Genomic DNA, 26,902 nt, shown 5'->3' on the forward strand with positions numbered 1-26,902 from the left:
CCACGAAAAAAGGCTCCAACCGCTTGATTAACTATATACATGAAAATCACGATGGTAACCCTCACTCCTTGTGGTTTGCAGGTCTGGTCAGATGCAGTTGTTATTTTTTAGTTCACGAATGGCATTATACTGATTTTTGGTTAAATTATATAACTTTTAAGGCTAGGGCCTCATGAGCATTAATGCGATTGCATTGCATGACACTTGGCTCCCACTCTGCTGGAGTGTAAGCTGAGTGTGATGCCACTGTGATGCTATCCTGCGATCGCAGCACAGCTGCGGGAAAGAGGGACAGGCGCTGCGGAGGAGAGGGAGGGACTTATCTCCCTATCTCTTCCGTTGTCAGCTGATGTGTATATCGCACTGCACTCCGTTGTGAAGCGAGTGCAATGCGATGTTTCTCTCGCACCCATAGACTTTTATGGGTGCGAGTGAAAGCTAATCAGATTCCACCCACAGAATGCTGCAATTGTTTTTTCGGTCCGATTAGGGCTGAGAAAAAAAGTGCTCATGGGAGCTGCTCCATAGAGTAACATTGGTCCGAGTGGAAAGCGATTTTTTTTTTATCACATTCCACTCTCCGTTTTACTCGCCGTGTGTCCTTAGCCTTACTGTTATTGCAGATGACATAACGGTGCAGAGCCAACAGGTCCTTTTCTACCCAATTCTGAATCATGTCTAATGATGGTATACGAGATGTTACTGGATAATAATCAGGGTTTGAAACCTTAGATTTTACATCATGATCTCCCACCAATTCTTCCAAATTACGATCCTCATCCATTTAGTTTAGCATTACAATGGCCTTCTGTTCAGAGAAGGAGAATCCTTCAAAATCTGTTCCCTTCCCCCGGTCTGCTAAACTTTCCTGTGCTCCATGTTGGGCTTTGTAAGTATCCGGACACGCTCCATGTGCTGAGCTTAACTGGCCTATATAAGGCTACCAAGATACTCACCTGTGTCCTGGTATTAGGACTATTAGTTTGTGCACAGCGACCTGTCTGCAGCCTCCAGAACATCTCCAGACTATCTGTGGCCTCCAGCACCTCAGCTACAATCTGCCTGTGGCTTCCAGTATGTCTGCACCTGTCTGAGGTCTCCAGGACGTCTGCGACTTCCAATACCTCAGTTACCTGTCTGCCTGTGGGTGTCAGTACCTCTGCAGCCTGTCTGCAGTCTCCAGGACTTCTGCTGTATGCCTGTGACTGGTAGTGCCTCTGCTACTCGTCCCAGGTCTTCCAGGATATTTGCTCCATGTCCGTCCACGGCTTTCAGTCTCCTGCTGCCTACAGCCTCCATTACCTCACTGTGACCCCTGACAGAATCCAAGACCATGGATCCCAATGGCGCAGTTACGATCTTTTTTGGGAAAGTCCCTACACGACTCAGCTCCGTACACCTCGTACACACACGCGGCTCTGCTCCGTACACCTCGTACACACACGACTCCGCTCCGTACACCTCGTACACACGGCTCCACTCCGTACACCTCGTACACACACGGCTCTGCTCCGTACACCTCGTACACACACGGCTCTGCTCCGTACACCTCGTACACACACGGCTCCTCTCCGTACACCTCGTACACACGGCTCCACTCCGTACACCTCGTACACACACGGCTCCGCTCCGTACACCTCGTACACACACGGCTCTGCTCCGTACACCTCGTACACACACGGCTCCACTCCGTACACCTCGTACACACACGGCTCCGCTCCGTACACCTCGTACACACACGGCTCTGCTCCGTACACCTCGTACACACACGGCTCTGCTCCGTACACCTCGTACACACACGGCTCTGCTCCGTACACCTCGTACACACACGGCTCTGCTCCGTACACCTCGTACACACACGGCTCTGCTCCGTACACCTCGTACACACACGGCTCTGCTCCGTACACCTCGTACACACACGGCTCCGCTCCGTACACCTCGTACACACTCGGCTCCGCTCCGTACACCTCGTACACACACGGCTCTGCTCCGTACACCTCGTACACACACGGCTCTGCTCCGTACACCTCGTACACACACGGTTCTGCTACATCCACACTGTAAACCCCTCCTGACCCCACACATAAACTTCCCCTCATCCAGCACCATGACAACCAGCACAGCAGAGCCCTGCATACACTGAGGAGCTGACCATGTGACCCTGACTCCTCCCCTCCATGTGACATCATCACAGGTCCTGTAAGCACAGAGCAGCCATATATCTAGTGTGCGGCTCTGCAGGTGGAGGTAGGTGCAGGGTATTATATATCTAGTGTGCGGCTCTGCAGGTGGAGGTAGGTGCAGGGTATTATATATCTAGTGTGCGGCTCTGCAGGTGGAGGTAGGTGCAGGGTATTATATATCTAGTGTGCGGCTCTGCAGGTGGAGGTAGGTGCAGGGTATTATATATCTAGTGTGCGGCTCTGCAGGTGGAGGTAGGTGCAGGGTATTATATATCTAGTGTGCGGCTCTGCAGGTGGAGGTAGGTGCAGGGTATTATATATCTAGTGTGCGGCTCTGCAGGTGGAGGTAGGTGCAGGGTATTATATATCTAGTGTGCGGCTCTGCAGGTGGAGGTAGGTGCAGGGTATTATATATCTAGTGTGCGGCTCTGCAGGTGGAGGTAGGTGCAGGGTATTATATATCTAGTGTGCGGCTCTGCAGGTGGAGGTAGGTGCAGGGTATTATATATCTAGTGTGCGGCTCTGCAGGTGGAGGTAGGTGCAGGGTATTATATATCTAGTGTGCGGCTCTGCAGGTGGAGGTAGGTGCAGGGTATTATATATCTAGTGTGCGGCTCTGCAGGTGGAGGTAGGTGCAGGGTATTATATATCTGTGTGCGGCTCTGCAGGTGGAGGTAGGTGCAGGGTATTATATATCTAGTGTGCGGCTCTGCAGGGGGAGGTAGGTGCAGGGTATTATATATCTAGTGTGCGGCTCTGCAGGTGGAGGTAGGTGCAGGGTATTATATATCTAGTGTGCGGCTCTGCAGGAGGAGGTAGGTGCAGGGTATTATATATCTAGTGTGCGGCTCTGCAGGAGGAGGTAGGTGCAGGGTATTATATATCTAGTGTGCGGCTCTGCAGGTGGAGGTAGGTGCAGGGTATTATATATCTAGTGTGCGGCTCTGCAGGTGGAGGTAGGTGCAGGGTATTATATATCTAGTGTGCGGCTCTGCAGATGGAGGTAGGTGCAGGGTATTATATATCTAGTGTGCGGCTCTGCAGGTGGAGGTAGGTGCAGGGTATTATATATCTAGTGTGCGGCTCTGCAGGTGGAGGTAGGTGCAGGGTATTATATATCTAGTGTGCGGCTCTGCAGGTGGAGGTAGGTGCAGGGTATTATATATCTAGTGTGCGGCTCTGCAGGTGGAGGTAGGTGCAGGGTATTATATATCTAGTGCGCGGCTCTGCAGGTGGAGGTAGGTGCAGGGTATTATATATCTAGTGCGCGGCTCTGCAGGTGGAGGTAGGTGCAGGGTATTATATATCTAGTGCGCGGCTCTGCAGGGGGAGGTAGGTGCAGGGTATTATATATCTAGTGTGCGGCTCTGCAGGTGGAGGTAGGTGCAGGGTATTATATATCTAGTGTGCGGCTCTGCAGGTGGAGGTAGGTGCAGGGTATTATATATCTAGTGTGCGGCTCTGCAGGTGGAGGTAGGTGCAGGGTATTATATATCTAGTGTGCGGCTCTGCAGGTGGAGGTAGGTGCAGGGTATTATATATCTAGTGTGCGGCTCTGCAGGAGGAGGTAGGTGCAGGGTATTATATATCTAGTGTGCGGCTCTGCAGGAGGAGGTAGGTGCAGGGTATTATATATCTAGTGTGCGGCTCTGCAGGTGGAGGTAGGTGCAGGGTATTATATATCTAGTGTGCGGCTCTGCAGGAGGAGGTAGGTGCAGGGTATTATATATCTAGTGTGCGGCTCTGCAGGTGGAGGTAGGTGCAGGGTATTATATATCTAGTGTGCGGCTCTGCAGGTGGAGGTAGGTGCAGGGTATTATATATCTAGTGTGCGGCTCTGCAGGAGGAGGTAGGTGCAGGGTATTATATATCTAGTGTGCGGCTCTGCAGGTGGAGGTAGGTGCAGGGTATTATATATCTAGTGTGCGGCTCTGCAGGAGGAGGTAGGTGCAGGGTATTATATATCTAGTGCGCGGCTCTGCAGGAGGAGGTAGGTGCAGGGTATTATATATCTAGTGTGCGGCTCTGCAGGTGGAGGTAGGTGCAGGGTATTATATATCTAGTGTGCGGCTCTGCAGATGGAGGTAGGTGCAGGGTATTATATATCTAGTGTGCGGCTCTGCAGGTGGAGGTAGGTGCAGGGTATTATATATCTAGTGTGCGGCTCTGCAGGTGGAGGTAGGTGCAGGGTATTATATATCTAGTGTGCGGCTCTGCAGGTGGAGGTAGGTGCAGGGTATTATATATCTAGTGTGCGGCTCTGCAGGTGGAGGTAGGTGCAGGGTATTATATATCTAGTGTGCGGCTCTGCAGGAGGAGGTAGGTGCAGGGTATTATATATCTAGTGTGCGGCTCTGCAGGTGGAGGTAGGTGCAGGGTATTATATATCTAGTGTGCGGCTCTGCAGGTGGAGGTAGGTGCAGGGTCTCTATTATTTTGAGGGAATCATCATTAACCCCTTCATGTCTCGGCTATTTTCAACTTTAACCAGTTCAGGACCAGTTTCCCGCTATTCCAGACTCGTTTTCATTCTGTTTTTGGTTTGTACATTCAGTTTAACCCCTTAGGCGAAGTTCACACTTCCGTTGTTTTGCATCAGTCACAATCCGTAGCCTTGAGGAATTACAGTATCCTGCAAAATATTTTGCAGGAATCCTGTTTTTCCCCATAGACTTCTATTAGTGACGGATTGCGACTGATGATGCTGCGTTGCATCCGCTGCATCGCGGTCAGTCGTTTTTTACCTGACTGCCGGGCGGGAGCAACGCAGCCTGTAACGTTTGTTGAGCAGCGCGATCCATAGGATTTTGCTGCGCATGCTCTCTCTGGCTCCTTGCCCCGTAACCAGGATAAACATCGGGTAACGAAGCAATGCGCTTTGGTTAGTTACCCGATATTTACAGTGGTTACGAGTGCAGGGAGCCCGCGCTAAGCGGTGTATGCTGGTAACCAAGATAAATATCGGGTAACCAAGCAAAAAGTGCTTTGATTTTAGTTACCCGATATTTACCCTGGATACAGTGTGCAAGGAGGCCGACACTTCACCACTCGGCTCCGCCCCCTCCCGCACTCCGCATGTGTACACTCACACACACACTCACACACTCACTTGTCCCCAGCCCTGCAGTCCCCTCGGCACTGACGTCCTGAGCTCCATGGCCCCGCTCGGCTCCGCCCCCTCGCACTCCGCCCCCTCCCGTACTCCGCATGAACACACGCATGTAGACACACACTCACTCACCTGTCCCCAGCCATACAGACCGCAGCACTGACGTCTTCAGCTCCGCCCCCGAACTCCGCCTCCCGAACTCCGCCCCCCACACACAACGGAGTCCGACAATGAAATTCTTTTCTTTGTCATCCGTTGTACAACGCATCAGTCACATGCGTCAAGCAACGCATGTGACTGATGCAAAACAACGGAAATGTGAACTTAGCCTTAGGGATGAAGCCAGTTTTGTACTTCATGACTTGGCCAGTTTTTGCAATTCTGACCACTGTCACTTTGACACCAAAAAGTGGACCTTACGCTTTGTTCCCCACTTTCTCCTGAGCGCGGTGATACCTCACATGTGGTCAGAAACCTCTGTTTGGACAAATGGGAGGGCTCAGAACGGAAGCAGCACCACGTGAATATTGGGAAAGTTGAAATAAATTGCAGATACCATGTCACATGTGCAAGGCTCCTAAGGTACCTACAGTATACAGCAGAAATCCCCCACCAGTGACCCCATTTTGGACACTACACCACTCACAGATTTTATTCAGGGATATAGTGAGCAGGTACTTCACAAAAATGTTGCCGTAGTGCCAAATTTCTCACTTTTAGGCTGTGCCCATGATCCGGTGAGGATGCAGTGTCAGCCTTCTGCGCAGATACCAGTGTTGTCCACACGAGAATGCAGCTGCCCGTGCCCACGATCCGGGTTCAGGCCGCTGCGGACTTTATTCCCCCTGCGAAGAACACTCTCATCTCCACTGCATAAACTGACATCCTGCGTCTCAGGAAGCCGCGCCGCTGGTCAGTTTATGCTGCAGAGAAAAGAAGCACAGTGGGCAGGAGATTTCTAAACATCCCGCTATTGCGCTTGTACTGCACAACAACGCAGTCAAAACACTCTGCATCCAAACCACTGCAAATTCTGATCATGGGCACACAGCCTAGAAAGCTAGGATAGATGGATGGATAGATGGCTAGATAAATAGACGTCAAACACATATAAATGTCCCACCCCCCTGCATAGTCTAAGCTGGCACCCTTTAGTAACTTTCATGGGGCACTAAAGGGTGTTAAACCTTTTATGTAGCCCTAAAAAATAAATAAAAAATTAAAAAAAAAAAACAACAAAACTAGAGTAAAGCAGACGGCTGCAGACCACAGATGGCAGCTTCACCTTAGCTGGTAATCTAAAATGGAGGTCTCTCCATGCTGTTTTTTTTTTAATTTATTTATAAATAATTAAGAAAAAAAGTGGGGTCCCCCCCAAAATAGATTTCCAGCACAGGTAAAGTGAACAGCTGTGGTCTGGTATTCTCAGGGTGGGAGGAACCATGGTTATTTGGCCCTTCTCAGCCTAAAAATAGCAGGCCGCAGCCACCCATAAGTGGCGCATCCATTAAATGCACTAATCCTTGCGATTCACCCCGGCTCTTCCCGTTGCCCGGGTGCGGTGGCAAACTGGGTAATTGATGGGGTTGGGATTAATGATGTCACGGCGTCTATCAGATACCTGCCATCACTAACCTAGTCAGTAAGAAAAAATAAAAAAGGCAAAAAAACAAAAAATTTGAAAAAAACATTCCCTAACACATTTCCTCTTTCACCAATATGTTAAAAAGAAAAAAAAATCTGATCCGCCGTAATTCATTTTAGAGGAGGTCCAATGACGACTCTGGACCTTCCACAATATGGGGGGCATGCTCAGAAAACGTATCCCCCATTTTCTGGAGGTGCAGACCCTCCATGTAAGGACTGTGGATACAGTGATACTGCACTCACTACATGGATCCACAGCACGACAGTGTAAGCTACAGTAAGCTCAGTGTCACTACTAGCAGGGAGCCAGCTAAGAGCCGCTCTGCGAATGCGGCCAGGATCTTTTGAGAAGGAAGAGGGGGGATCATGTGGGATCGTCGCTGCAGGATGTAACAGGAGACCGGGGATTGACAGGGGGTGACCTGGCAGGACATGGGGAGCACATTGATGTCACATCTGACATGTCAGATGCGACAGAATTCAGAGGAGGAGGATGAGCGCAGCGTGCGTGCCGGCCATTTTAGATGATCGGGTGGGGCGTGGGACTGGGGGGCACTTTGGCCACATCGGGGGACCGGGGTAGGAGATGTATCTCCCATCTGACATGATTGATCATGCCAGTTGGGAGATAAATTATTTTTTTCGGCCCAAATTGTGATCTCCAGGGTCTGAGCTACCCTCGGTGTCTGAAACCCCAGAGATTTTCCAATGCTGGGGGTCGGTATACACTTTATTTCTTGCCGCTGTTTAAAACGGCAGATCAGAATAAGTACCTTTTTCTGCCACCATTTTATTCCGTAAGGCTGTCATAAAGGGGTTAAAGATCTGTGAAAATCTTTTTCCTTGTTTGGATATTCAAGTAAATGTTGCATCTTTTCTCGTGATTTCCTCGGCTTCATTTTCATGTTACTGTCGTCGTCTTTATTGTTTTTGCTTTCATGATGAGGCTGAAGTCGGTTTCTTACTTGGAAATCTTTTTTTTTTTTTTAATGTTTTTTAGGAACAAAAATAAAAAATGACAACAATATAATCCCCTGCAGTGCGGAGCCCGGATGTGAATACACTGAAAGCAGCAAAAAAATGATAAATCTGGCACAAAAATAGGCATCAAAGTGGCTCCGAAGGGCGTTATGGAAAGGGTTAAATGGCCTTTTGATCACTGATCTATATAGGTAAAACCATAATAATGTGAGAATAGACTGAAATCAGAGAACAATGGCGGCTTTCCCTTTGTGATTACTAATTAATGCCAGAAACCCATTTCCATCAGCCGGAAGAGAACTTTACAGAACTCCAGCTACTTATTCACATCTGAGTGAATTGGCTATTTGCTCACTTTGCTGCCAGTTCTGATTCCCAGAACCCATTTGGGCCGGGCTTGGCCCTGGATTTGATGCGAGACATCACTATATAATGGTGGTGTCAGATTAGTGACCCAAGGTCATTTAACCCTTTCCAAAACGCCCTTTGCTGCCCATTTTTGTGCCAGTTTTCTAATTTTTGTAGCAGCTTTTAAGTGTATTCACATCCGGGCTCCTCGCTGTATTGTATTATATTATGATTATTTTTTACGTTTCTTGTTAAACCTGTAAAAAGAAAAATAGAAAAAAAATCCAAATAATAAACCATCTTCAGCCCCGAATAGGAAACTGATAAATAAGAAACCAACTTCAATATCGAGTTTTTATTGCTGATGTTGAGCGATACTGGTGGGAAAATAAGGGAAATGTCTGTTATTACCACATATATCCCCTGCCCCCGCAGTGACTGACAGCCGCTCGGCATTAGAACCTGCTGTTAGGCTGCTTTCACACATCCGTTTTTTGCCATCAGGCACACTCCGGTTTGTGCCTGATGCAACAGATCCGTCGCAGATTGTGTTAAAACTGATGCGATGGATCCAGTAAAATACTGATCCATTTTTGTTTTTTTTTCTTTTTCATGTCAAAGGGGGAGAGAGAGAGACTTCATCATCACCGCACACCCTGGCACTACCGCTCCCTTCATCACCGCACACCCTGGCACTACCGTCCCCATCATCACCACACACCCTGGCACTACCGCTTCCTTCATCACCACACACCCTGGCACTACCGCTCCCCTCATCACCGCACACCCCGGCACTACGACCCCATCATCACCACACACCCTGGCACTACTGCCCCCATCATCACCACACACCCCGGCACTACCGCTCCCTTCATCACCACACACCCTGGCACTACCGCTCCCTTCATCACCGCACACCCCGGCACTACGACCCCATCATCACCACACACCCCAGCACTACTGCCCCCATCATCACCACACACCCCGGCACTACCGCTCCCTTCATCACCACACACCCTGGCACTACCACCCCTATCATCACCACACACCCCGGCACTACGACCCCATCATCACCACACACCCCAGCACTACCGCTCCCATCATCACCACACACCCCGACACTACCGCCCCCATCATCACCACACACCCCGACACTACCGCCCCCATCATCACTGCACACCCCGGCACTACCACCCCCATCATCACCGCACACCCCGGCACTACCACCCCCATCATCACCGCACACCCCGGCACTACCACCCCCATCATCACTGCACACCCCGGCACTACCACCCCCATCATCACCACACACCCCGACACTACCGCCCCCATTATCACCACACAGCCCGGCACTACCGCCCCCATCATCACCACACACCCCGGCACTACCGCTCCCTTCATCACCGCACACCCCGGCACTACCGCTCCCTTCATCACCGCACAGCCCGGCACTACCGTCCCCATCATCACCACACACCCTGGCACTACCGCTTCCTTCATCACCACACACCCTGGCACTACCGCTCCCTTCATCACCGCACACCCCGGCACTACGACCCCATCATCACCACACACCCTGGCACTACTGCCCCCATCCTCACCACACACCCCGGCACTACCGCTCCCTTCATCACCACACACCCTGGCACTACCGCTCCCTTCATCACCGCACACCCCGGCACTACGACCCCATCATCACCACACACCCCAGCACTACTGCCCCCATCATCACCACACACCCCGGCACTACCGCTCCCTTCATCACCACACACCCTGGCACTACCACCCCTATCATCACCACACACCCCGGCACTACGACCCCATCATCACCACACACCCCAGCACTACCGCTCCCATCATCACCACACACCCCGACACTACCGCCCCCATCATCACTGCACACCCCGGCACTACCACCCCCATCATCACTGCACACCCCGGCACTACCACCCCCATCATCACCGCACACCCCGACACTACCACCCCCATTATCACGACACACCCCGGCACTACCACCCCCATCATCACCGCACACCCCGACACTACCGCCCCCATTATCACCACACAGCCCGGCACTACCGCCCCCATCATCACCACACACCCCGGCACTACCGCTCCCTTCATCACCGCACACCCCGGCACTACCGCTCCCTTCATCACCGCACACCCCGGCACTACCGCCACCATCATCACCGCACACCCCGGCACTACCGCCACCATCATCACCGCACACCCCGGCACTACCGCCCCCATCATCACCGCACACCCCGGCACTACCGCCCCCTTTATCACCGCACACCCCGGCACTACCGCCCCATCATCCCCGCACACCCGGCACTACCGCCACCATCATCACCGCACACCACGGCACTACCGCCACCATCATCACCGCACACCCCGGCACTACCGCCCCCATCATCACCGCACACCTCGGCTCTACCGCTCCCTTTATCACCGCACACCCCGGCACTACCGCCCCATCATCCCCGCACACCCGGCACTACCGCCCCCATCATCACCGCACACCTCGGCTCTACCGCTCCCTTCATCCCCGCACACCCCGGCACTACCGCCCCCCATCATCACTGCACACACCCCGACACTACCACTCCCATCATCACCGCACACCCCTGCACTACCGCCCCCATCATCACCGCACACCCCTGCACTACCGCCCCCATCATCACCGCACACCCCTGCACTACCGCCCCCATCATCACCGCACACCCCGGCACTACCGCCCCCATCATCACCGCACACCCCGGCTCCACCGCTCCCATCATCACCGCACACCCCGGCACTACCGCTCCCATCATCACCGCACACCCCGACACTACCGCCCCCATCATCACCGCACACCCCGACACTACCGCTCCCTTCATCACCGCACACACGCAGGCATTACAGCTCCCGTCATCATCGCACACACGCAGGCACTACCGCACCTATCATCACCACACACGCAGGCACTTTGCCCCCATCATCACCACACACACGCAGGCACTACCGTCCCCATCATCACCGCACACCCCGGCACCACGACTCCCATCATCACCGCACACCCCGGCACTAGCGCTCCCATCATCACCGCACACCCCGACACTACCGCCCCCATCATCACCACACACCCCGGCACTATCGCTCCCTTCATCACCGCACACCCGGCACTACCGCCCCCATCATCACCGCACACACGCAGGCATTACAGCTCCCATCATCATCGCACACACGCAGGCACTACCGCACCTATCATCACCACACACACGCAGGCACTTTGCCCCCATCATCACCACACACACGCAGGCACTACCGTCCCCATCATCACCGCACACCCCGGCACCACGACTCCCATCATCACCGCACACCCCGGCACTAGCGCTCCCATCATCACCGCACACCCCAACACTACCGCCCCCATCATCACCACACACCCCGGCACTATCGCTCCCTTCATCACCGCACACCCGGCACTACCGCCCCCATCATCACCGCACACACGCAGGCATTACAGCTCCCATCATCATCGCACACACGCAGGCACTACCGTCCCCATCATCACCGCACACACATCGGCACTACTGCCCCCATCATCACCGCACACACGCAGGCATTACAGCTCCCATCATCATCGCACACACGCAGGCACTACCACCCCATTCATCATCACACACATGCAGGCACTACCGTACCCATCATCACCGCACACACACAGGCACTACTGCACTTATCATCACCGCACACACGCAGGCACTACCGCTCCCATCATCACCACACACACGCAGGCACTACCATCCCCATCATCACCACACACACGCAGGCACTACCGCTCCCATCATCACCACACACACGCAGGCACTACCGTCCCCATCATCACCGCACACACGCAGGCACTACCACTCCCATTATCACCGCACAAACGCAGGCACTACCGCTCCCATCATCATCGCACACGCAAGCACTACCGAACCCATCATCACCGCACACGCAAGCACTACCGAACCCATCATCACCGCACACACCCCGGCGCTACCGCTCCCATCATCATCGCACACACGCAGGCACTACCGCCCCATCATCATCGCGCACACACAGGCACTACCTCTCCAATTATCACCGCACACATGCAGGCACTACCGCACCCATCATCACCGCACTCACCGGCACTACCTGAGTGATGCCACCGCTGACAGCACGACTCACTTCAGTTGCTACGTGGAGCTGACAGAGAGCGGTCACGGTCTGTGGCCACTCTCTGTCAGCTTCCAATGTAGCAGTGCTGAAAACGTCGTGGGACCTCTGTGGATTACGTTGGACCTGGAGGGGTATTTGGGGATTTTAATAAAGTGGTGAAAGAGGGTGTTTTTTGTCTTTTATTTCAAATTAAAGGATTTTTTCAGGGGTATGTGTTTATTTACGTTCGCTTACAGGTTAATAATTGGGGGTGTCTCATAGATGCCTGCCATGTTTAACCTAGGACTTAGTGGCAGCTATGGGCTGCCATTAACTCCTTATTACCCCGATTGTCACCGCACCAGGGCAATTCGGAATGAGCCGGGTAGAGTCCCGGGACACTCGCATCTAATGGATGCGGCAATTCTGGGCGGCTGCTTACTGATATTTTTAGGCTGGGGGGCTCCCCATAACGTGGGGCTCCCCATCCTGAGAATACCAGCCTTCAGCCGTGTGGCTTTATCTTGGCTAGTATCAAAATTGGGGGGTGGGGACCACACGCTGTTTTTTTAAAAATTATTTACTTATTTATTGTACTGCACTACATAGACCCGCCCACCGGCGGCTGTGATTGGTTGCAGTGAGACAGCTGTCACTCAGCGTGGGGGCGCATCTGAATGCAACCAATCATAGGTGCCAGTGGGCGGAGAAAGTAGGGAATACGAGATGAAATAATGAGCGGCCGGCATTTTCAAAAGTATGAGAAGGCGCCAGAGCAATGTGACAGCTGTGCAGCGCCGTGCCCGGTATCGGTGAGTATGAAAGAGAGGTTGAGAGGGAGAGATTGACAGAGAGGGAGAGAGACCGACAGAGAGAGAGAGGCCAGAAATGAATTCACATCTCATCTGAGCATGCTCAGATTAAAAAAATGGATCCATCACTGGAATGCGTTTTTTTCCGGACGACGCCGGCGATGATCCGGCGCCCATAGGCTTCTATAACAACATGCCGGATGGTGCCGGATCCATCGTGGTCCGTTTTTTTTTGCCGGAGACAAAAAACGCTGCATGCTGCGTCCTTTCCGGCAGCCGGACCAAGAAATTTCGCTGGATTTGGTGGACGCCGCATGCAACACAAGGCCATCCGACACAATCCGGCGCTAATACAAGTCATTGGGGAATAAAACGGATCCGGCGCCGGATCCGTTTTAATCGTTTTTCAACGGATTGTGTCTGACAGCAAAAATTGGATGTGTGAAAGCAGCCTTAATCCTGCTGTACACGAGACGACCGATCGTGCGATGCATCGTCGGGGGTCACGGTTTTCGTGACGCACATCCGGCATCGTACACTGTCGTCTCGTGTGACACCTCCTAGTGACGCAGTATCGCTCACATATCGTGAGTCGTGTACTCGTCGCTAGGTTTCATAAAATTGTTTAATTAAAATGGCGCCGGTTGTTCATCGTTTCCGTGGCATCACACGTTACTCCGTGTGACACCACGGGAATGATGAACACCGCTTACCTGCGTCCCGCGGCACCCGCCAGCTATGTGGAAGGAGGGAGGTGGGCGGGATGTTTTCATCCCGCTCATCTCCGCCCCTCCGCTTCTATTGGCCGGCTGCCGCGTGACGTCGCGGTGACGCTGAACGTCTCTCCCACTTCAGGAAGTGGACTTTCGTCGCTCACAGCAAGGTCGTCCGGAAGGTAAGTACGTGTGACGGGGGTTAAACGAGTTTGTGCGACACGGGCAGCGATTTGCCCGTGACGCACAAACGACGGGGGCGGGTACGATCGATTGTGAAATCGCACGATCGGTCGTCTCGTGTAAAGCAGGCTTTAGTGCTGAGAGCGCGTATACAACCACTGATCACTGTATATTGAGCAATAACTAAAACCTCATCGGGGCCATCCCTATGACTGAAAGCTGGACACTGACATATTATATGTTTATAAGCAAAACAAGAATGCCGCGGAGACACCATCACATGTTTCTCAACGCTGGCCGGAAACTAGCCAGGTCTTTCACCGGGAAGGAACAACCACGGGAAGGGCAGTCTCCAGTCAAGGAAACCGCCTATACCAAAACATGGTATCCATCCACAGACAGCTGTTTCGGGGTATTTGCCCCTCATCAGTGTGGAGTAAAAAACTGGCTAGTGGGAGCATTGCCTAGTAGAAGACTACATACCGTGTTTCCCCGATAGTAAGACACCCCCGATAGTAAGACATAGTGGGGGTTTTGAGGGGGTCGGCTAATGTAAGACATACCCCGAAAGTAAGACGTAGTAAAAATTTATTTATTTTTTTTTTTCATCTTTACAGTACAGTTACAGCGGCCGAGCGCTCAGCTGAGCGCCCTGACATGCCGGCGGCAGAGCGCTCAGCTGACAGCTGTCACATGCCGGCGGTCGGGCGCTCAGCTGAGCGCCCTGACTTGCCGGCGGCAAAGCGCTCAGCTGAGCGCCCTGACTTGCTGGCGGCAAAGCGCTCAGCTGAGCGCCCTGACATGCCGGCGGCAGAGCGCTCAGCTGAGAGCTGTCATATGCCGGCGGTCAGGCGCTCAGCTGAGCGCCCTGACATGCCGGCGGCTTAGCGATCAGCTGAGAGCTGACACATGCAGGCGGTCTGGCGCTCAGCTGAGCGCCCTGACTTGCCGGCGGCAGAGCGCTCAGCTGAGAGCTGTCATATGCCGGCGGTCAGGCGCTCAGCTGAGCGCCCTGACATGCCGGCGGCTTAGCGATCAGCTGAGAGCTGACACATGCAGGCGGTCTGGCGCTCAGCTGAGCGCCCTGACTTGCCGGCGGCAAAGCACTCAGCTGAGCGTCCTGACATGCCGGCGGCCGAGCGCTCAGCTGAGCGCCCTGACATGCTGGCGGCAGAGCGCTCAGCTGAGAGCTGTCACATGCCGGCGGTCGGGCGCTCAGCTGAGCGCCCTGACATGCCGGCGGCTTAGCGATCAGCTGAGAGCTGACACATGCCGGCGGTCTGGCGCTCAGCTGAGTGCCCTGACATGCCGGCGGCTGAGCGCTCAGCTGAGTGCCCTGACATGCCGGCGGCTTAGCGCTCAGCTGAGCGCCCTGACATGCCGGAGAAATGTTGAAATGTTGCAGTAATGTTGTCCGTGGTCCATCAGGACCATGGACAACATACAAAAACACGCAGCCTCAGTGCCCTCATGTGCAGCCGCTGGTGGTTAAGTTTCCTTAACTTGCGGTACACTTAGGGCGCAATCGCGGCAAGTCCCCATACGGTACATTGCATGGAGACTTGCTGCGATTGCTGTGGGATTTTTTCTAATATAAGACATACCCCGAAAGTAAGACATAGTGGGACTTTTGGGGGTAAAAAGAATGTAAGACACTGTCTTACTTTCGGGGAAACACGGTAGGTAAGGATGGTTGACCTTGGGGAGATCAACATCCAACACCGCTGAGACACCATCACGTCTTTCTCAACGCAGTGACACTAGAACAAGGCCCCCTGGGAAAATAAGCAAAACAAGAATGCCGCGGAGACACCATCACATACTTCTCAACGCTGGCAGGAAACTAGCCAGGTCTTTCACCGGGAAGGAACAACCACGAGAAGGGCAGTCTCCAGTCAAGGAAACACCTATACCAAAACATGGTATCCATCCACAGACAGCTGTTTCGGGGTATTTGCCCCTCTTCAGTGTGGAGTAGGAAACTGGCTAGTGGGGGCAATGCCTAGTAGAAGACTACATAGGTAAGGCATTGCTCCCACTAGCCAGTTTCCTACTCCACACTGATGAGAGGCAAATACCTCGAAACAGCTGTCTGTGGATGGATACCATGTTTTGGTATAGGTGGTTTCCTTGACTGGAGACTGCCCTTCCCGTGGTTGTTCCTTCCCAGTTATAGACCTGGCTAGTTTCCTGCCAACCTTGAGAAACAGGTGATGGTGTCTCTGCGTCATTCTTGTTTTGCATATTTTCCCAGGGGGCCTTGTTCTAGTGTCACTGCGTTGAGAAACACGTGATGGTGTCTCCGCGGTGTTGGATGTTGATCTCCCCGAGGTCAAGCATCCTTACCTATATATTATATGTTTAGAACCACATGTAAATATTTCTTAGCTATTTTGTAACACTTCTTATTTTGTATATATGGCGGATTTTTACCTGGTCGGGGCTGTCAGGTTGGTCTAAATCAGATCATTTAGATATATTGGATGGTATCCAAACTGGATGGTAAGACTGCAGTCCGAATGCAATTGACGCAGAGTCAATAATGAGCCTGGGTAAAAATGCAAATACCATAAGTTTATGGAACAAATCACTCTCATATTTATACACAGGTAGGTGTGTAGACGTGTATGTGTGGACGTGTTAGCCAAAGTCCATTATGATCTAATAACTATGATCTAATATTACGCGTGACATCTGCAGGTTCTGATCAATATGCTGAATGTAGCAATAATTGTGCTTAGCAGCTTGTTTATTACTAATAAAATCATAGTTGTGCCCGGTACAAGCTGTTACTTGTGTAAAAGTCACGGGAGAGTCTGCAGGTCATCGTGACAAATTAAACTGTATTAAGCATTATTCTATAGTGGTTTCTGGAAAAGGGGTCTTACTGCCCTATCAGGGCTAATAACGGAGGTTTGGATTCACAGTGGTATTTTCCTATATTTCACATATTCAAGGAAGAGGGGGGCAGGGGGGGGTCAGGTCCGTATTTAAGTATTTTTAATTTCCTTCTTAGCAGTGACCACATGGCCCCTGTGTATGGGGGGAGGAAGCACCGTCGGCTCTTTCCACCTTGAAAATAAGATCTACCCGTAAAATAAGCCCTAGTAGTATTTTTTAGGGCTTTTTTGACTATACTGTTATTAAAATATAAGCCGTACTCTAAAAATAAGCTTTGGTTGCGTTTCCATAGGGAAGTGTCCAAGCATCTAAAAAAGTTAAAGAATACAGCAGGACTCTTCGTCAAAGAAAGCAGACACCCCCAAAAGAAAGCAGACCCACCCCCCAAAAGAATAATCGAACTTACCAGACCCCAAACAATTACAGTTGGCAAGTACCGATGGTGGATGGGCTCTCACACAGAGATCTGTGTCGCTGTCTGGTCCCTTGCTGTTCCAGCTGCATTACACCGCAGAGCTGTGTATACAGTGACAGAGAAGGCAGAGGCAGTAATAAACCGTCTCTGCCTTATGTAGAGATGGACGGATTTCCTCTCCATTGCTACATGTTTGTGTATAGATGCACTGTTATGTAATGACATTGTAGAACATCACTGCAGAGTAGAAGTCAGATGGCCCGGATGTTTAACCCCTTCACCCCTGGACAATTTTTCAGGGGGTTTTGTTTTTTTTCGCTCCCCTTCTTCTGAGAGCTGTAACTTTTTTATTTTTCAGTCAATTTTGCCATGTGGGGCTTGTTTTTTGTGGAACAAGTTGTACTTTTCAATGAAACCATGAGTTTTATCATATAGTGCACTGGAAAACAGCAAAAAAATTCCAAATGCAGAAAAATTGCAAACAAAGCGTGATTGCACGATTTGTTTTTCAGATATTTTATTCTCTGTGTTTACTATATAGAAAAACTGATGTGTCGCTGTGATGTCTGAGGTCGGTACAAGTTCGTAGACATCAAACATGAATAGGTTTACTTTTATCTAAGGGGCTAATAAAAGAGAAGTTTTTCCAACAAAGTGGTGCACATTTTGCGCATCCCGTAGCGTTCTCATGATCTATGGCTCAGTGACGGCTTTCTTTTTCTGTCTCAAGCTGAAGATTTTAATGGTACCGTTTTTGCGCACATACTACGCATTTTGCTCAAAATTTACGGCGACCAAAAAACATAATTTTGGCATTTTTTTGCCGCTATATAGTTTATCAATCAGATAAATTGGTTTCATATTTTGATAGATCAGACCTTTCTGAACGCGGCGATACCAAATATGTGTGTATATTTTTATTTTTTTTAACTCTTTCATTGTCAATGGGGTGAAAGGAGCGTGATTTGAACTTTTTTTTTTTAAATTTTGAAAACTTTTTTTTTTTACTTATTTTTATTTTACTAGTTCCCCTAGGGGGCTATAAGGATCAGCAGTCTGATCATTTATTCATGTCTTCCAATCAGAGCAGCATCGGTCAGATCGGGAAAAATACTCATCTCCTGTATCCTGCAGTACTTTGCTGCTTGTTACAGGACCTAAGTCATGTGAGCTACAGGAGTCATCATATGACCCTGTACTACCATCACAACCATCGGATCCACGTGATCAGGACACGTGACTTCCGGTGGAGGCCTATGAGTAAAGTTTTATGGTGATTGCGATTATACTGGGGCTCTCACAATTTGACAGTGCCATTTAAGAGGTTAACAGCCCCAGGCAGATCGCGGATCTGCTCGTATTTGCTAGGCACACATCTCAGCTGTACAAATCAGCTGAGGTGTGCACCTATCTCCGCCAGCTGCCGGCAGCAGCGGGAGGGAATTAACACTATGACAGCTAGGACATAATTTTACTGCCCTCGGTCGTGAAGGGGTTAAAATCTACGAGCTCCAAAACCAGTTTAGAATATCTAAACTTTGTTATTTACCTAATTTTTCTAGTTTAGGAGTGAAATATAATGTGGGCACATTTTGTAATTGGGATAATATTCATTATTTTGCTGCCTTCATACAAGAAATGGGTGGTAAATTGTGCGTCAGCGAGTGCACAGATCCGTACGCCATGTGTGGCCCCTCTTCTTCCGTTAGCGACAAGAATACATCGAATCCTAATTCCATTGCCCTGTTCTTAACCGAAAAACTGGGAAATGTTTTGTTTTTGCTCTTTCGTACCTCCCTACTCTTATTTCGGGAGCAATTACTCTTTTATTTTTCCGTTCACATTGCCGTATAAAGGATTGTGGGATTTTTTATAAAGATAATGTGCTATTTTTATCGGTCGGTTTTACTACTTACATAGGACATTTCATGTTTAATTTTTTTTCCTACTCAAATGATATCTTGCCTCCCTCATCTCCATTAATTTTACATATCGGTTCATCTCCTTCCCATTCAGGTCCCTACAATATCGGATCCTCTCAGTGGAGATCTTCTATAGAAGAGAAGTCTCCTGATTGCCCCGTGAAGGATGGATATGGACAGGGACAAGATGGCGGAGAGGATATTACACCTCACCCTAGAGATCCTCTTCCGGCTTACTGGAGAGGTGAGAGATTCTGATGACGTCACATTACATCATTCTTATCTATGGGAATAACAGATGGACAGAACTGGAGAGGTGAGGACTCTGGAAATGTCTGGAGTGAGATTTATTACTGTGTCTCTCCATAACCAGGATTACACAGTAGTGAAGAAGACCTCTAGTGAACACTGTCAGGCCCCTGTGTCTGAGGGATGGGGAAGACCCCTGAGCCCAATCACGGGGCCTCCACCTCACCCCCCGATACATAAGGACATCAATGACCAGAAGATCCTAGAACTCACCTACAAGATGATTGAGCTGCTGACTGGAGAGGTGACACTGCTGGGAATGCTGGGACATTATACAGTAATGCTATGAAGGGATCGGGGGGTGATGGTATCATTGTATGTGTCAGGTTCCTATAAGGTGTCAGGACGTCACCGTCTATTTCTCCATGGAGGAGTGGGAGTATTTAGAAGGACACAAAGATCTATACAAGGACGTCATGATGGAGGTTCCCCAGCCCCTCACATCACCAGGTAATAGACAGGACTAAATACACACGGCCTATAATTATCTGTATGTAAGGAATGAATTCAGTCCCTGTATGTGTCTCCTCCAGTTCTATCCAGTAGGAGGACAACACCAGAGAGATGTCCCCGTCCTCTTCTCCCACAGGACTGTAAACAAATAGATCCCGATGTTCCTCAGGATGTGTTTCCTCCAGCTCTATCCAGTAAGAGATATCTACTCATGTACTTTCTGCACTAATTTTGTGTTTACATTTTTAGACTTTCTGCTCTGGGTTTTTCAGCTGTATTTTCTTTGCTTCTGCTTCTTCTGCTGTTTGTTTCTAATGTCTTCTCTATGTTGTTATGAAGGCAACTCAAAGACCTGCAGAAGGTTCATGAATACCCTGTTTCCCTGAAAAGATGACCTACACCGAAAATAAGACCTAGCATGATTTTATGGGATTTTTGGAGAATGCTTGAAATATAAGCCCTACTCCAAAAATAAGCCCTAGTTACAGTCAGAGCCAACGTTGGGAGGTGTCAAACTGCGCAATTTCACTGGAACCCCACTCTCTTAGTGACCACATCAGTTGTATTCTAAGGTTGTTTAAGGACCTTTGATGATTTCAAAGTCATGTGACATGATGTAACCAAAGGTCTCTTAATTGCAGGAGTCTAAAAGAACTGAACAAAAGACAGGCTGGCATGCAGGACTGGCATTAGAGGAAAGGGAGGGCAAACTGGACAATTTCATAGGGCCCCCATTCTCCTAAGGGCCCCAGTGTTTATATGTCGATTTTAGGACTGCTTAAGGACGTTTTTGACAACATGTCATGTGACCAAAGATCTCTTAATTACAGAAGTCTAAAGCTGAAAAGGCGACAGGCTGGTGTGTGTGTGTGTGTGTTCACGCCAGTTTTAACCAGCTTTGCCAAAATAGGCAGAGCATGACCAGAAGAAGGGTGTGATGCCATGGCTTCTTTAATTCGTAACAAACTGTGGCATTCGCTATGCCAGAAATCTTACTCTAGTCCCTAACATCATTTTTCAGTGTCCATCTCTGGTCTTGATGAACTGGAGCCCTAATGGTTATCTGCACAGCTCGCAAGACCCTGCTACCTGCTTTTACGTCGAACCACAGGCTTGGGGAGGCTAGCAAGAGTTATTCTCCAGATATACTGGTGGTTGTTGTGTATTATTGCTGTGAGCTGTTGTGGTGTTAACCCTTTTTGTCTTTTTGTTGCTGCCTTCCTGCTCTTGCTTTTCTCCTTAGTCCCTCACTGTTTATTTCTGTGAGTTTGCAATGTGTCCCATCTGTCTTAATCTATGTTTCCATCATATTCCTGCCCCTTCCTTCCCCAGGGCTATAACGTATTTGATCTGTTCAGGGGAGTAGTAAGGCATGGGACTCCGCCATCTCCAACTTCAGTGGTAATCCAGAGGTTAGGAATAGCTTAAGGTCTCCTAGCATGAGGGACAGTATAGGAGCCACCTGTCCCTGATAATCCTGCAGTCACATTGTGATAATCCATAACATTATTTACTGCAGCACATTCCAGAGAACTGGTGCTAGGAATGGGAGATCCGAATTAACGAAGATGTAGCTCTTAGATGTTGACATTGGAAAACAGATTCAGAATACATTTTTTCCTCATTTTAATTTCTGGTGTTATGGTTTAAAAAAATAAATGTACTTTCGAGATAATATCATTCAAAATAATAACATTGTGTTTATTTTTAGCAGATGACTGTATTGGGGGTTCAGATGGAAATCTAATATCTTCAGAATTTATAACAGATGATGACAGTATCAGACATGATACATATGAAGAGCATGATGCTGTCCCAGATATACCACCAGTCCTTCCTCGGAAAGCTTTATCACATGATCTTTTCAAACAAGTCCAAAATTCCGATTTATCACAGAATTGTAAGCAAAATAAAAGTTACAGAAGTGATATGGTACATGAAACCGCTCCTACAAGGGAGAAACCGTTTTCATGCCCAGAATGTGAGAAATGTTTTGCTCGAAAATCAAACCTTATTTATCATCAAAAATATCACACAGGGGAGAAGCCATTTTCTTGTTCAGAGTGTGAGAAATCTTTTGTTCAGAAATCAGAACTTGTTAGGCATCAGAAAAATCACACAGGGGCGAAGCCATTTTCATGTTCAGAATGTGGGAAATGTTTTAACCATAAATCAGAACTTGTTAGGCATCAAAGAATTCACACAGGGGAGAAGCCATTTTTATGTTCAGAATGTGGGAAATATTTTTACCAGAAATCAGAACTTGTTAGGCATCAAAGATCTCACACAGGGGAGAAGCCATTTTCATGTTCAGAATGTGGGAAATGTTTTACTAGGAAATCATCTCTTTTTGACCATGAAAAGGTTCACACAGGAGATAAACCATTTTTATGTTCTGAATGTGGGAAATGTTTTTCTCAGAAATCAGATCTTGTTAAACATGTGAAGAGGCTGCACAGGAAAGAAACCTTTTTCATGTTGTGAATAATTTAAATGTTTAACTGGTAAATCAATTCTTGTCGACTATGAGAAAACCCACACAGTAGAGGAGCCATTTTTGTATTCAGAATTTTGCATATATTTTTATCAATAATCAGGTCCTGTTGTGAGATGAGTCACATAGGAGAAATCATCATGATGTACCGTGATTCAATGGGTTTTATCCAAAAATCAATTGCTCCACTAAGAATTGGTCAGGGAAAGCACCATTTTCTTTCTTTTTAAACTTACTGTATTATTATGACCATAAGCCGCACCTAGGTTTTAGTGGAGGAAAATAGGGAAAAATATTGTAGGAAAAAATGTAGTCATTACGCACTTATGGGGGAAAATGTGCTGCTAACACTGTTATGGGGGCAATATCCCCCAATTCTGTATTAGTGTCCCCCATCCTGGGCCCCTTTCAGTTATATATGTCGATCATTCTGGTGTATATGTCATTCTTCCTGGTAAATATGTTCCCTATATTTGTCCTTTCCTGGTGTATATGGCTCGCATCCTGGTATATATGGCCCTCATCCTGGGCTCATCCTGGTATATATGATCCCTATCCTGGTATATATGGCAATCATCATGGTATACATGGCCTTCATCCTGGGCTCATCCTGGTGTATATGATCCCCATCCTGGGCCCATTCTGGAATATATCTTTTATCCTCGTATATATGTTCCTCATCTTGGTATTTACAGGTTAAAATGGGCCCCCTTACTTCTTGGGATGCAGGTTGCACCAATGATGTGTCTGCTTCTGCTGTCATCCTGGTATATATGTCCCTCATCACGCTGCAGACATAAAAAAAAATGATTATACTCATCATCCCTCTGTTCCCCCAGTGTGCGGTCTCGTCTTTGACGGCAAGTGAATTTAGTGTGGAAGCGGCGCATCGCATGACGTCACTGCCATGCACCTGCAGTTACACGCGTACATCAGCTCCCGAAATATTCACTGCTCCCCATACCTGGGATTATGGACTTGGGGAGTAGTGAATATTCATTCTCTAATAGCAGACACGCATGATCACTCAGCTGCAGCATTAAGTTGGCGGCTGGGTGATCATGTGTGCATGCTATTAAAGAGGATGAATATTCACTGCTCCCCACACACAATTCTACCCCCCCCGTCGATGCCGGCTTCAGTGCCGGGAGGTAGACGCGATTATGGGAGTGAGGAGCAGTGAATATTGAAGAGTGAGTATTGAAGTAAATCACATTGTATATAATTGCATTTCAAAACTTGTTGTTTTGTTAATAAATACTTATAAATATATATTCTTCATGCCTGGCTTTCTGTTGTTTAGATGTGATGATTTTGCCTCAGAACCTCTGGAGTTGAGGCAGAGCTGTAGACATTTGACACAAAAATAGGGAGGGGAGAATTGAATCACACTGTATCTTAGTGTCACGCTAGGTACGGGGAAGTACCAAGCGCACGGAGGAAGGGAATGGAAGGGAAACCCTGTGTCTAGGAAGATGATGACCCCTGACTAAACCTACTGCTGGTCCCTGAGGTCCCTTATTACCCGAAATAGGTTTTGCACCTATGTGCCAAGCCGGATACCTGACCCTAGGTATCCCTAATGCTGGGCCCTAAATAGGGAACAGATGGGATGCGCTCTTTATCAATCCCACTAAACAACTATAGAGAGACACAGGGGGGACACGAGGAAATGCATGATCTACTTATCATTAATGTCTCAGGAAGGAGTTCAGCAGAGCTTTCAGCAACAACACCACAGAGGAGAACAAGCCATCTGCTTGCAACCTCGGTTGGAAAGAACTGAAAATATCACCAGCACAATCCAAAGGAAGGAATGGGAATTTAAACACAAAGGGAATACTGATAATTAACAGGTGGGTGGAAGTCGAGCTCCTGCTGGGTCCAAAAGGGAGAGAGATAAATCCAGCAGGAATGCATTCTGTACGGACGCTGTGAGCATTGATGGCAAGAAACCACATGACTGTCTGTCACCCGTGACACCTAGCTATGTGGAAGTTATTAAGACATTCCGGTCCCAATTCATCACACTTTTATACCAAGAAAGGTCACACAAACTTTGAAAAGTCTCACATACTTGGCTTAACTCAGAGTCGGTGAAGAGCAAGTAACATGTATGATACCTATGCTGGGGTTTTCGGAATTAATGGGGTTCTGTCACCAAGTGTTTAACTCATAATTAAACGGCAGAATAATATAAAGACAGGGACTCTGATTCCAATGATGTGTCACTTACTGGGTTGCTTGCTGTAGTTTTGATAAAACACTGTATTACCGCTAGGGAATTATCACTAGAGAACTAGTAAACCTGCTGCCATGAAAACAGAGAAGATCCGGCACTCGTGTTCAATATATATAAAACTTGACTTTTATTTATATTCCATTAAAAATCCAATATCAATCACATCCAGGATATAAAATCCCCATGAATGATGAGATGTGGTGATGGTACGCGTTTCGAGCTGACACGCTCTTAATCTCAATCCAAGTAAACCTGCTGCCATGTATTCTCGTTCTCCATAAGCTCTGTATGACCCCACCCCACCCCTGATTGGCAGCTTTCTGTCTATGCTTATTGTACACAGCTGCCAATCAGTGATGTGGGTGGGGTTATACACAAGAGCATTTCAAGAACTGGTAGATCTTAAGCAGATAAAACTGATTTTTATCAAAACTTCAGCAAGCAGCCAAGTAAGTGACACATCGCTGGAATAAGGGTCTCTTCTTATACAGGTCGATTGGACATACGTTACAAGTAGCTTTGTTACTCTTAATCTATAAATCACATCCTGAAGCCATACACTATTAATTTTATATATTTAATCTGAAAAGTAAGCAGTGTTTACCTCAGGGGTGGGGAACCTCAGGCCTGCGGGAAGCATGCGGCCCGCCATGACCTTCTCTGCGGCCCCTGGGCAGATTGCGGGGGACAGCAGTGTTCAAGCCGCCACTGCTGTCTTGCAGTCCACAGGCCCTTTAAATCCCCACATGCTCTGCTTCTGCATACCAGTGGGTTCTCCCGCTGTCCAGTGCCAGCTTGCTCGGAACTTATTTTGTGGGCAGGTTTAGCGCTCTGCGCTTCCATCCCACAGCAGCTTCATAGCTTCCAGCGGCGTGTGCCCGCCCTCTGGTGGTGTGCCTCCTCTCCGGTGCTGTGAGTCTGGCGCTGCTGTGTGTCCAGCGCCTGCCCTCTGCTGCTGTGTGCCCCGTCCAGTGCTTTGTGTCCCGTCCCCCCAGTTCTGTGTACCATCCTCCCCTCAGAGTTGCGTGCAACCCTCAATGCTGTGTATCCTCCCCAGGTTTGTGTCCCCCCAGTGATGTCAGGGCTCCTCAAGAGCTGTGTGCAGCCCCCCAGTGATGTCTGTGCTCCCCCCAGTAATGTCTGTGCTCTCCCCAGTGATGTCTGTGCTCCCCAGTGATGTTTGTGCTCCCCCCAGTGATTTCTGTGCCTTCCCCCCAGTGATGTCTGTGCCATTCCCAGCAATGTCTGTACCCTGCAGTGATGTCTGTGCTATACCCAGTGATGTCTGTACCCTCCCCAGCAATGTCTGTACCCTGCAGTGATGTCTGTGTCATTCCCAGTGATTTCAAATATATAGGTGTACGGCACTCCTGGGGTTATGATTGGTGCTCAGATAGGGTCCAACTCCGTATTCATATAGAAAGAAGAATCCGGCACTCGATATTGTAGCGGAAAAAAGATGATCCCTTTAATTGGTATAATGTCAATATCATCGACGTTTCGGTCTATATGACCTTCCTCATGTATACACTGTCAAAACGTGCTGGACACAAAGAAAACAGATAATCAGGTGTGAAATGCTGTGCACAGCAGGTGAGGGATATGTGATGAGAAAGAGGCACAATGGTGAATACATTATGTTAAAAAGTATAAGCCAACCATGAATAATCAGGAGTCACTGGAGGGAAAACACCTGACCAGGTGGAGAAAGTGAATAATGCACGCCTGCGGATAGCGGTGTCGCTGTGGTGAATGGCGCGACTGAGCTATGAAAGGGCGGGCTTTTTAAACCTCCAAGTGAGTGGTGATAGGTGCCGCGGGACCGGAAGTGATGCGGATCCTAATGGCGGCGCGCATATACATCTCGCTGAAATTTTTTTTTTTTAAAAAAAAAAAGATAGGTGCAAAATATATATATAAAAATTTTCAATATTATATAAACAAATACATAGGTATACTAATGGATAAAATGTATTATCTTTAGTTAAAAGCTAGAAACTCAATGTCATTGTTTAATCCA

General features: G+C 48.9%; 1 protein-coding gene across 1 annotated transcript in view; it reads left to right on the forward strand.

Annotated features, from left to right (window-relative positions):
• The window catches only part of LOC142258986 (uncharacterized), an 88,381-nt gene extending 64,548 nt beyond the window's left edge, over positions 1–23,833 (forward strand). The window contains exons 5-6 of the mRNA XM_075331527.1: positions 14,615–14,632; positions 22,102–23,833. Coding sequence (XP_075187642.1) covers positions 14,615–14,632; positions 22,102–22,630 — 547 coding nt within the window. The 3' untranslated portion in view covers positions 22,631–23,833. The remainder of the gene's footprint in view (positions 1–14,614; positions 14,633–22,101) is intronic.
• Positions 23,834–26,902: the final 3,069 nt, after the last annotated feature.

The sequence above is a fragment of the Anomaloglossus baeobatrachus genome, assembly GCF_048569485.1.
Source record: "Anomaloglossus baeobatrachus isolate aAnoBae1 chromosome 5 unlocalized genomic scaffold, aAnoBae1.hap1 SUPER_5_unloc_20, whole genome shotgun sequence".
Taxonomy (NCBI): domain Eukaryota; kingdom Metazoa; phylum Chordata; class Amphibia; order Anura; family Aromobatidae; genus Anomaloglossus; species Anomaloglossus baeobatrachus.